Source organism: Chrysochloris asiatica, unplaced genomic scaffold (assembly GCF_000296735.1).
Source record: "Chrysochloris asiatica unplaced genomic scaffold, ChrAsi1.0 scaffold00004, whole genome shotgun sequence".
Lineage (NCBI taxonomy): Eukaryota > Metazoa > Chordata > Mammalia > Afrosoricida > Chrysochloridae > Chrysochloris > Chrysochloris asiatica.
Window position 1 is genome coordinate 6,981,451 of NW_006408522.1, and position 12,376 is coordinate 6,993,826.

Genomic DNA, 12,376 nt, shown 5'->3' on the forward strand with positions numbered 1-12,376 from the left:
TCATTGCAAAGGCATCTGTATGCAGGATGTTGTTGTTGTTAAGTGCCATCAAGTCGGTTCTGACCCATAGTGACTCTGTATAGGGTTTCCCAGGCAGCTGGTGAGTTTGAACTCCCGACCTTGCATGGATGAAGCCCCTTTATCTAGCCAGCCTGACTTGTCACCCATTGGCTTGGTCTGAAGAATAACCAATGTTATAATTAATTGACTTCCTTGCTTTTAATACTGAAGGCACTTTATTTGGTTTGGAGATGCCGTCACGTACATACGAGCCATTTTTATTTTGCACAAACATATCAAGGCTTTCTTCCCTCTGGGAAATGTGGCCAGAAGTCTTTACTAATTCATCAGATAATAAAAATGCACTTTGGATTCAAAAGGCAAAGGACACCCACAGAGTCTTTACGATGAGATATTTTATGAGATGGCACAATAGAAAGAGTATTAATGCTGTGAGAACAAAGACAAACCTCATCAAGACGATATCTGAAACCCTTGAATCTACCCAGACAAAAACCAAATAGTGGTAAAGGAATAGTTTAGATCAATCTTTTTCTTAGATCTCTGATGGCTGTTCAATATTTAAGGAAAAATCCAAATAAATCGTATTACTCCTACCTATAGTGGGCACCTGGTATGGCACTGTAGGATTAGCACTGGACTGCGATCCAAAAGGTTGGCTGTTCAAACCCACCAGTTGTTCCTCGGAGACCTTATACAGGGTCGCTATGAGTCAGAATCAACTAGAAGGCACTTAATAATAACAACATAGTGTTGAAGGGAGTGCAGTAGCTCCATATGATAAGCACTGGACTACATACCATGGAGTCCTGGTGTGGCGCTGTAGGTTAATGCACTAGACTGCAAAGTCAGTTTGAACTGCAAGGTTGGTGGTTCAAGCTCACCAGTCGCTCCTTGGAAACCCTCTAGAGGGTCGCTATGGGTCGGAACTGACTCAACAACACTTCACAACAACAATATACTATAAGGGCCATGGTTTGAGTCAGCCAGCTGCTCAGCATGACAAAAATGAAGCTTTCTGCTCCCGTGGAGATTTAAAGTCTCAGAACCCCTATGCAGATCACTATGAGTCAAAACCGGCTTGACAGAACTTAACAACAACAACAAAATTGTGACAAACCTTGAAGATGCTTTAGGGAATCTGCCTGGCAATTGGCTACCACATAGCTCCTAGGGACAGCTTCCCAGATGGTCTGCAAAGTTACAGTTGTGAACACTGAACTCAAGGTCTAGTGTAAACTGCATGAGTATCACAAATTATCAAAAAGATTTTAAGAAATAACTTTCCAAGTGGGTCCTACCATTTCTTCTCCTCACACAAGGATCATGTCTGATGGTATTGAATCATGAGGTAAAGAGTTTGTTAGAATCATTCAAGAAATCATACTCCTCCTATTAATTTTGTAAAAACAAAAACAAAATCCAAAACACACCAAAACCAAAACAAAAAAATCAACCCTATGATGAGAAAGAGAACATGATACTACAGCTATAGTTGCTGACAAAGCCTTTGTCTAACTTTTCAACAAGACCACTATTATGTAGCCTGTGTAAAATCAATCCTTGTTAACTCTGGGAGCATGCAGTACATTGAGAACCCAAGAAAAGCTCCAAGATAGGATCTCAACAAGAGTCAGAAAAACAGAGTAAGGAATCCAATGTCAGTAAGTCAGGGGCTACCCACAAGTGGAGGAGTTTGTAGTATCCCCTTACAGAAAGGGAAAACATTCTAGTCGGGCCTTTCCCTGTTAACAAAGCCTCAGCAGGACTCCGCAGGACTATCCCCTTAAACCTGAACCTGCTTCCCTAGTGTGCCTGAATAGAAACAAACATCAGGAAGTAGAGTCTGCATTCATCCACAACGAACATAATCTCTCAAAGGCAAAAAAAAAAAAAAAAAGGAGAGGAAAGCTTTAAAATATACAGGAATGATGCACGAGAGCTCTTAAAAATGTGACTTCCCTGTAAGTCTTCCCAAAGACTTTGGGGGAAGCAATAATGCTTTCTCAGGGAAGTAAGTGAACCACTTCAAGGCAATTAGGCTTAGTAGACCAGCAGCTGAATCACAAATCTACCCAATTGCTAAGTAGGTACCTGCCTATAAAGAACTACCTGCCCTCATGCTAAACTCCCAAGCTTTAATTGGGATGCAAAATTAAGAAAGAGAAGGAGGCAAAGAGGGAAGGACCCGTGGCTCACAAGCAGCTAGAAGAGAAACTCATCTCAGACTGCATCTCTCTAGCAGAAGACCTCGGCAGCTCCAACTCTGGTGTCTGGTGGCCAGGATGGAGGGAGGCTGGAAGTTAAGCTCTTGTCTGAGTTGCAGAGCGGTTGGTTATACTGCAGTGCAATGAACCAATTGTTCACGGGAGGACAAATAACCTATGTCCCTGAAAGAAGAGTCACAAAAAAGTCTTGCCATCACATTAGTGGTTTTGGATGGGACCCAAGAAATAAAACCACCTCTGAAAACACAGAAAAGCCTAGGCTATATATGTACACTTGTATGGGTGTACACATATTTCCACTCTATTATGTGGCCTCTATTAATGCAGGTGAACCCATTAAAAAGGGCCCCAGATAAATGAACGATTGATTACGAACTGATAATTGTAAAAGTTAGGTGGGAAATGGAGGGGGGTCCTCTCTACTTCTGTGTTTGAAGAACATCCAGAATACTGACAAACAATTAGAAGAGAGAGAGAGAAAAAAAGTGCATTTTCTAGATAATGCATGATACACGTGAATGAATTTTTCATTAAAAATTTAGCACAAGGGACCCAAGATAACACCCTTCAATCTCATGTCTGATGTCTCAGTGAAGTTTGCTTTCTCATTACAGGCAATCCCCAGGTTAAGAACAGGAGTCTTTAAGAATGTGTAGGTCAGTTGGACCAGGTGCACGTGCTTATTTTACTGTTGTGGTTACGTGCCGTGGAGTCAGTTCCAGTCTTCCTTTTTTGTTATTGTTGTTGTTGTTAAGTACAGTTGAGTCAGTTCCGACTCATAGTGACCCTTATAGGGTTTCCGAGGAGCAGCTGGTGGATTTGAACTGCTGACCTTGAGGTTTGCAGTCTAGTGCTTATCCTACAGCACCACGCCAAGTTTTAGTGCAAGAAAAAACCTGAAAAGGCTTTTCAGTAATTTTAAAGTTGCATGTGCAGCAAAGTAAAGGTGATTATGATGAAGAATTTGTGCAAGCAGGCATTGGCTCAATTGTTTCAAAATGAGGGCAAATTTACAGCAAATGTGGTGATGACTCATTCAAAGATGGCAGTGCCCCATTTCAAGATGGCTGCCAACAAGGCCACTTTGAATGTGTGCCATTCTCCACAGTCCTGTTAGTAATTCAATCTCAGGCAGCAGCCTCCTGAAACGACTCACTAGGCCTCTACTGAATCTCCCATTCGAGGGTTTTGACCCATAATTTTCCCGGTTCAAGTTACTAAGACAAATCATCAAAATTGTAAAACTTGTGGTCTGTTCCTATTTTACTTCATCATCTGTGACAGTACTGGTTTGAAGGTCTGCATTAAAGGGCAAGTAGGAGTTGTCGATAAATAGGATGCTCATAACCCAGACTGCCTGTAGCTTCTCCCCGACATGCTTTGTACCATCACTCAGACTCCCTTATGAGGTTGGAAAGCTGCATGTATCTTACTTGGAACCGCTCATCGGTCTCATTCTCTCCGATCTGTCTCAGAAGATCCCCACTGGCTTGTCCGATACTGCCAGCAGCCGTCAGCACTGTCTGTCGAGGCTATGAATAAAGAACATACATGGGGTGGAAAGAAAATGCAATTCCCCTTGGTCTCATGAGTGAAGCGTGGCAGTGCAGAAAGCGGACTGCCACAAGATTAGTTCCTCCTGCACCTACCCATGAAGATGTCTCAGGCTGGTTACCAGACAGGAGACAGAGAAATTCTTGGGAAATTTGTGCAAGAAAACACCCAAGGTCTCAGAAACCAGCAACACGTGAATAGATAAAAAATGTTCAAATAATGAGCACAGTTCCATTGATAAGAAAGAAATATGTGTTTTATGGAAATTAGGGTACAAACATGTATCACCACTAAATGTGCATTAGGCAAATATGCTAGTATCTGGGGTTGCATATGATCAAGTATCATTGGTTGGGGATACTTCATAATAAGAGTTCAACCAATCCCCACAACAGAACAACAGCTTCAGCGCAGAGTTCAACTTCCAAAGACTACTGTGTGGCAACATACCCCATACGTGGAAGAGCAGTTCATGAAACAGGAGGCTCCCGGTACCCAAAGGATGTGTTCATCTCAACAGAACCCACGTGACTGCTTGCCCAAACAACTCACCTCTCCAGAAGTTGGTTGTACAGCTTTCAGCAAGTCTGACACGGCTCCAGCGAGGGTCCTCGCAGCTCTCAGCAAGTCCTCCCCACTACCCACTTCATCATCCATGAGGGCTGCCAACAGCTTCACCCCCTTGGACATCTCCGTCAGGTTGGAAGAAATAGTGGTGATTGCACACCCCACTGCGGTGTAGTCGGTGTCTGCAGGGTCACCTGGGGTACACAAGGCCCATCACTGGTGACTGAGGAGCGCCTGAGTGAACGCAGGCCAGCGGTCCTGGGGGGAATTTTCAAAACTCCACCCCCACCACCCCCGCAACTGCAGACATCAGTCACAAAGCTCTGACGAGCACAGTGAGATGACAGCTCGCCTGTCTCCATGGTGGAGGAGGCACTGGTGCTGCTGATGCCTGATGGTGAGTGGGCCCCTGGCTCGTGGAAACCCCAAACCAAACTGGATCTGATGGTTATGATCCATAGGGCCTCCAAGGGGCTACCCTTCTAAATTAAGTCTTCTCATCTTGAGACCTCACATATGGAAATATTGGGCACGAAAATCCTTAAGTATTAAATTGTATCCCTTTAAAATCTGTGTTGGAATCCTAATGTCTATGCTTATGGGTGTAATTAACATAATGTAATCACTTTCCATAATGCACTCTAATGTAATGTATCACTCAGCTGAGGGGACGTATCAGTGTGGGGTGATCACTCCTGAGCTATATAAAGAGCGGCAGAGGCACACAGAGAGATGCAAGCACATAATGGGAAGGACAGAGGTCAGGTGAGGATCATCAAGAACCCAGAATGCTCAGGGCTACTGACAAGAAAGGCCATGGCCAAAAGGCTGATTTGGAGTCTCCGCCTCCAGAACGGTGAGAAAATAAAAAAATGTCAGTTCTTCAAAGCCAGTCACGTGTTGTATGTCTGCTACAGCAGCGCTAGGAAGCTGAGACAAACACCTTAAAACCCCAAAGGAAGTCTCAGGTACGTCCCTGTCAGGGAGACCAGGGATGAAATGTTGCAGGGGAAGCCAAAATTGTCCCCCTGCTTTCATTTGATGGCACAAAGCTGAGCGTCATGCTAAGCCAGGAGAGACTAATGCTGGACACGATGGAAGAATTCAGATATGATAGATCTATTCACTTAAAGCCAGACTTTCAGCTCCCAGAAGAGGGAAGGCAGCCTCAGCACGCTTTGAAGAAGGTCCAGCATATTGATGAGCAATGAGGAGAGCTCAGTAAGCGCTTTGCAGTGGTGATGCATAACGCAGACAAGAAGGAACGTGATTTCCCTACATTTCTCTTGGGTCAGTGGGGGGAAATGTCTGATGTACTCCAAGTTCCTAAAAATAGACTATACACTCATAACATGAAAATCTGTTGTTTCAATCACAGAGTAAGAACTCTTTGGTACAAACACACATCATACCATAAATCTTTACCCAGGGACTTACCGGCTGTGAGGTTAACAACTGAAGCTGTCCCAGCTGTAATGGCATCAACTTGAGAGTGGATTTCATGTTTGGATTCGTCAACTTTGTTCTGAACCCACACCCTAGATGCCTGCAAAGCCAGACAATTGCATGACACAATCACTGTACAGGACAACTCGAGCAACCAGAGAGGCCCACATAAAATGAGAACTGGGTTTGGGCTACACTTTTCTCCCCGGGCCAGCAACTAACATGGGCCTTATGTCATCTTAAGCAATGTCTTTAGTAGGTCTCTTCTTGCCTGTTCATTGGCATAGAAGTACTCCCCGTTTCTATAATAATTACTCCCCCTTGCCCCTATTCTTGAGATAATACAGGGAAAATTCTGTGCCTTTGTTTAGGTAAACTCAAGTGAAAAAGAATGAGGAGAAAAATTCAGGCTCTAAAATTGGTGTGGTGTTGTAGTATAAACACTGGACTGTTAACTACAAGGTTGACAGTTCAAATCCACCAGTCGTTCTCAAAAACCCTATGTAGGGTCACCACGAGTCAGAACCAACTGGTTGGCACACAACAACAGCAACATCACATCAACTGCACATTAATATCATCAGTTACTGCGGATTTTCACCTGGGTTTTTAGGGTGTAGGGCTAGAATGAAGGCGTCTCAACTCACAGGTCTCAATTAATACAAGCCCAGTGTTTCATGTTTATAACATAAATCAGCTCTCGGTGACCAGCTGTCACACTTTTGATACAAAGCTTTCCGTATTGGGACTGTGAGGAGGGGTGTTAAGCCCCCTTCTGCTGCAGCTTGACCACCACCAAGTGACATGATCTTGGGTAAATCACATCCAGGCCCAGAGCCTTAACTCTCTTTTAGCGTATGAATGAGTCAAATGCTCTTTAAATACATATCCTGCTCTGAACCCTTGATGCTCATTTCAACCCACAAATAGCCATTTCTCTCTTTCCTGGGAGTTCAGGACTTTGCCAATAAATTATCATTTACATTGATAATGATGACCTTCCGCAGGAGGAAGATGAGGCTTTCTACTCCTGTAAAAGATTTACAGCCTCAGAAAACATACACAGGGATGCTATGAGTCGGAATCGACTCCAAGGCACGTAATCACCACCACCGCCACCACAGTGATGTAAGGTGCTGATCTGCTTCACAAAGCAGCCCTTAAAATCTCAATCGAGGTGCAGAGTGTTTCTTTGTGTTATTGTTGCTGTTAAGTGCTGTCAAGTCGGATCCTACCCATAGTGATGGGGTATAGGGTTTCCAAGGAGTGGCTGGTGAGTTTGAACCTCCCACCTTGTGGTTCAAACAACTTTGCAGTCCAGCGCATTAACCCACAGCGCCACGCCAGGATGCCTTCTAAGTGTTACTACATTCTAATTTGTGGAACTATCCAGAATGTTAAATCCAACTATTACAAAACTCCATTTCACAGCTGTGCTGGGTATGGAGTTGGCCATATGGAATTTCATTCTGGAGCTCCTCTGAGTGTTAGAGTTCATGATCTCAGGACTGGACAAACAGCCCTGAGGACAACAGTAACCTGTACGCACACAAATACCCAGATGGCAACAATAGCCTTGAGGGAGAACATCATCCTGGCAGTCATTCTGGCTGGACAAGAAGGGCTACAAACGGTTGATTCCCCCTGAAGATATCGCCAGTCAGGTCTGCAGCAGTGGCTTTCAATGAATGAGCAGACTGCACAGTAGAATCACTTGGAGAGGTTAAAAACAAAACTGAGATGCAGGCCCATGTCCAGTGACACAGTTATTTGTTCTGAGAATGGCCCTGGGCATCTGAAGCTGCTCAGTTGAGTCCAACGTGCAAAAACAGCAAGGCTGAGAAGGGCCAGGTAGTCAAGGCTTTCACTCTTTAATGTGCACACAAAAAGGCAGATTGTGAATCAAAAGACCTGGGGCAAGGCCTGAGACTGCATCTCTTCCAAGGTCTTAGGGATCAACACTGCTGGTAGATGTGGGTCCCAATTTGAATAAGTCCACGGGGGCAGCTAAAGTTGCCTCTCTACTAATTGCTCTGCTAAAAGTCTCAGTGGTATTTATCTAGGGTATTAATTCAGATTTTAGAGTGTGGTCCTCAGACAAGCAGAATCAACATCACCTGGGACCTTAATGGAAACACCAATTCTCAGGCCGCAGCCACACCTACTGAATGAGAAACAAATGGGAATGGGACCCAGCAATCTGGGAATTCTTTTGTTCACTAAAGTTTAAAAGCCAATAGGAGTAATAATATTATTTACTGAGCTCTTATTATATGCCAATCATCATACTAAAAACTCTACATGTGTTTAGATCATTGAGTCTTTGCAACAACCCTCTACACAATGGAGGCCAAGCGAAGTCACACTGTCCAGATTCACACAGCCAAAGGGAAAGAGAGCTGGGATTTAGGCCCAGGTTATATGACTCCAGAGCCCTTACGCAGTACTGCCAACTGCCAGTAACTCCCTGTGATTCACTCCTCCTTTGGGTGGAATCTGGAGACAAAGAGTCAACATCTTCAAAAAAAAAGACTGGCTTCCATTTGCCATGGTTGGAGACAAGGTTGGATCCACACAGAGTACATAAACCTGTGTTCTGTTGGGCTGAGAGCTGAATGAAAACCATATGAGCAGTCTTTACCATATCCTGGCCGAGAGGTGGCAGTGAGTCAAGCTTGCTGAGATCGTCCTGAGCCTGCTGGACAGCATGCATGCTCGTGTTGATGGTCCCCATAAGGGCTTGCTGTGCCGAGGTCTGCGGAGACAGATGAGCACACGCAGGTCACACCATGTGTCCAGGACTGACATGGTCCTCTAAACATAACAGACTGAACTCTGGCTTTAAGGTGGGCTCAGGGTGCATTTCAACAACCACCTACACCACTTTCCATTTGAACTTGGAGGCCAGAAATAGCTATTTTATTCTATGAATAGCATACTGAATGAGGGGGTTTGCAACACAGGGTTAGAGTCACAAGAGTGTGGCGAGCTTGATGATCTGACAGGAATGCTCAGTAGGAGTTCTGACAGGGGCATGCATAACTGCATTCAGTCCTTGAGTTCTGAGGACAAAAGATCTCACACACAGGAGACCTCTTCTTGACAAATACTTAGGGATTTCACCTTTGGAACGTCTTTAGACTCAAATTACTTCTAAGATTCGAAGCTTTTCCAGCCTTCAAAAAGTTACTGGCCGAATAGCATGGGATTCTGGAGGTTGGGGCGAGGGACTGACAACTGGGCAGAAAGGAACCTGGTATCTGCTCAGGTGAAACATTGGATCACTGAAGACCTGGCCTGTTTCAAAGATACTCTGAGGAGTAAATGGGCTAATCAGTTAGAGACTGCAAAAGTAAGGGAGCAGGGTCTATCTATTATCAGCAAGTCATGTTGGGAGGTGGTGAATTTCCTTCCAACCATTTCAGACAAATCTGATTCTAGACACGTAGTTATCAGAGTCATCCCAACAAAAGCATGCATCTGGTAGTCACCTTGAAGAATAATGAACCCTCTGAATGGGGGCGGAGGGGTGGTGGAGCAGCAAACAATGACCAACAGACTGAATCTCACTCCTCCCCCATGTATTTTTATAAGGTTTTAAAATGCACAGCTGGACAGGTCAAGGTTCACATGGGAAATCAGTGAGAAGGATGACGCACAACCTGCCCCCTACCCTTCCTTGCAGGAGACAGCTACTGTTAAGCAGAAGATGTGCTCAAGATGGCTCACCAGAGGGGGCATGTGGCCTCGGTGCATCTGCCCCACCATGACCTGCTGTTGTGGCGAGGGCATGCTGCCCACGTTGAAGGTCTCGGGCCCACTGGAGCCTGAGCGCATTACAGCAGGCAATGCCACAGAGCCATGCTCCACCTTCCCAGTCCGATTGAACTGCTGCTGCAAAATGGTAGACCTGCAGGGACAGAGGGGCAGGGTCACTGTGAAGAAGTCACCAAAAATGGAGTGTCATATTAAGATGCCAAGATGCCACATTCTGTTGTGGAGGCCAACTGAAACAGAGACATAACAGATGGAGAATTATAGATGACGGAGTAGCACCGAAGGCTGAGTAGAAGGACCTGGAAATATGCCCTTTAATAAGCGACAATATCATTGTAATATAAAAGAACTTCTACCTTACCCATTCAGTAGGCTCATAAGATTACACAATTAAGTATTTTTAAAAGAAAAAATAAATAAAAGACATTATTATAACAAGGATGTTCTTCAGGTGTAAATGAAGGTTTGGGATAAATCCATTTAGGTTTAGTAAATCTGACCTGAAATAGCATACATTCAACATATATCTACTGTGTGCTAGCTTCCATTTAAGGCACTGAGGATGATAAAGAACACTTATCCTTCACTGGAAAATGGAAATGTGGAAATGAATTTAAATTTTCCCAGGGCCAAGGCCATTGGTCATAGAGAATGTTTCATGTCTGAAGCCTGGAAGAAATGACAGATTTTGGTACCTCTTCCAGATGATTTCAACTAAAGCCTGGAAAGATTTCTAGGATGTCTAGCCAAAAATTATATCAACTTGTTACTTTGTGAAAATTTCTTAAAGTAAATGGTTAGTGCAAAGAATTGTAGCTGTCTGAAAGTCAGCAAGAACTCTGAGGGTGGTCTATCTGTAGGGCTGGCAGACCCATAGGGAGAGTGTAGAGGGAACTGTTTGGGTTGAAGGACTGGTATATAAATAACTGTATTAAGGGGCAGGGGACGGAGTTCTGTCCCATGGGGTTGAGGCATCACAGGTCACTCCTGGCACAAGCATCACAAAAAGAGGACAGTCATTATCTGCATTTTATAGATGAGATCATGGGAACACAGAGATTAAGTAACTTCCTCAAGGCAACACAGTAAAAAAAGGCAGTTACCAGATTTGAAGCCAGTTCATGAGCTTTCAAATCTGAAATGCGGAACCGTACTCTCACATGCTCAGTGCCTCCAAAGACGGATTAATAGCACTCCTTGTTCAATGTTTCTCCAATATCCTCCAGCTACACACAGTAGACAAGGAGCTTTGGTAGCATAGTGGTTACGAATCGGGCTGTGAACCGCAAGGTCAGCAGTTCGAAACTACCAGCCATTCTGCGGGAGAAAGATGAGGCTTTCTGCTCCCGTAAAGATTTACAGCCTCGGAAACCCTGTACAGGGTCACTATGTTTCGGAATCAACTCCACGGCACATAACAACAACGACAACAAACAAACAGTAGACACCCACAGGCATGCTGGAGGTCTGAGGACCACACATGGACTACTAAGATTCATCTAGCTCATCTATTCTGTGCCCACCAATTCATGGCTTTCAGGAAGACAGGCCCCAGAGCAGGCAGGAGAAACCCGGGTAGGCAAGACAAAGGAAGTTCTGTGGCTGTTATACTTACTTTTTGGGGGAAACAGATTCTTCTAACATAGTTGACTCCTCATCTCCCTCTAGTCCAAATCTGTCTTTACTTTGTTTCTGGAGGTAAAAACAAGACACAAGAGTGAAAACCAGCAGGTCTTGACACAAAGACTTTCAAAAACAACTACACCAGGCCAAAATGTGGCAGTTTCCCCTGCATTTAACTGAATATTTCACAAGTGATGGGTAAACAAAAGGTAGTAATTAAAAGTCCATTATTTAATAGCTATGATGTCTATCCACCACTCTCTGTGTACTGTGGTGGCTTGTGTATTGCTGTGATTCTAGAACCTATGCCACGGGTATTTTAAATACCAGCAGGGTCACCCACAGTAGATAGGTTTCAGCTGAGCTTAACAAAAGATGATAGACTAGGAAAAAAGATAGACTATTTTTGAATATTTAGTCACCGAAAATTTTATGAATAGTAGGGGGACTCTGTCAGCACCAGAATACTGAATACTGAAACATGATGAAGAGCACCAGAATATGGTCAGATGTAGTGCAGGTAGATGAGCGCTCTCAGATTGGAAGGCACTCAAAATACGACTGGGGAAGAGCTGCCTCCTCAAAGTAGAGTTGACTGTGATGACACAAATGGAGTAAAGCCCTTGGGACTTTCATTTGCTGATAAGGCACAACTTAAAATGAAGAGAAACAACTGTAAACATTCATTAATAATTAGAACATGAAATGTATGATGTGTGAATCTAGGAATATTGGAAATTGTCAAAAATTAAATGTAATGCATAAATATCAATATCCTAGGTATTAGGGCTCTGGTAGCGTAGTGGTTACGAATCGGGCTGCGAGCCTTAAGGTCAGCGGTTCGAAACTACCAGCCGCTCCGTGGGAGAAAGATGAGGCTTTCTACTCCCGTAAAGATTTACACCCTCGGAAACCCTGTACAGGGTCGCTATGGGTCGGAACCGACTTGATGGCACTTAACAACAACAACAACAAGGTATTAGGGAGTTGAAATGGGCTGGCATAGTCCATTTTGAATTTGACAATCACATGGTTTACTATGCCGGGAATGACAAATTGAACAGGAATGCTGTCGCATGCATTATCAAAAAGAACATATCAAGATCTATCTTTAAGTATAATGCTGTCTGTGATGATAGGACAATATCCATCTGCCTACA

General features: G+C 44.1%; 1 protein-coding gene across 1 annotated transcript in view; it reads right to left on the reverse strand.

Moving 5' to 3' along the window:
* Positions 1 to 12,376, reverse strand: part of TLN2 (talin 2) — a 229,757-nt gene that overhangs the window by 173,874 nt on the left and 43,507 nt on the right. Inside the window, exons 11-16 of the mRNA XM_006831575.1 lie at positions 11,209 to 11,285; positions 9,546 to 9,726; positions 8,458 to 8,571; positions 5,808 to 5,916; positions 4,356 to 4,564; positions 3,683 to 3,781 (exon numbers count right to left, since the gene is read on the reverse strand). Of these exons, the coding sequence (XP_006831638.1) occupies positions 3,683 to 3,781; positions 4,356 to 4,564; positions 5,808 to 5,916; positions 8,458 to 8,571; positions 9,546 to 9,726; positions 11,209 to 11,285 (789 nt within the window). The remainder of the gene's footprint in view (positions 1 to 3,682; positions 3,782 to 4,355; positions 4,565 to 5,807; positions 5,917 to 8,457; positions 8,572 to 9,545; positions 9,727 to 11,208; positions 11,286 to 12,376) is intronic.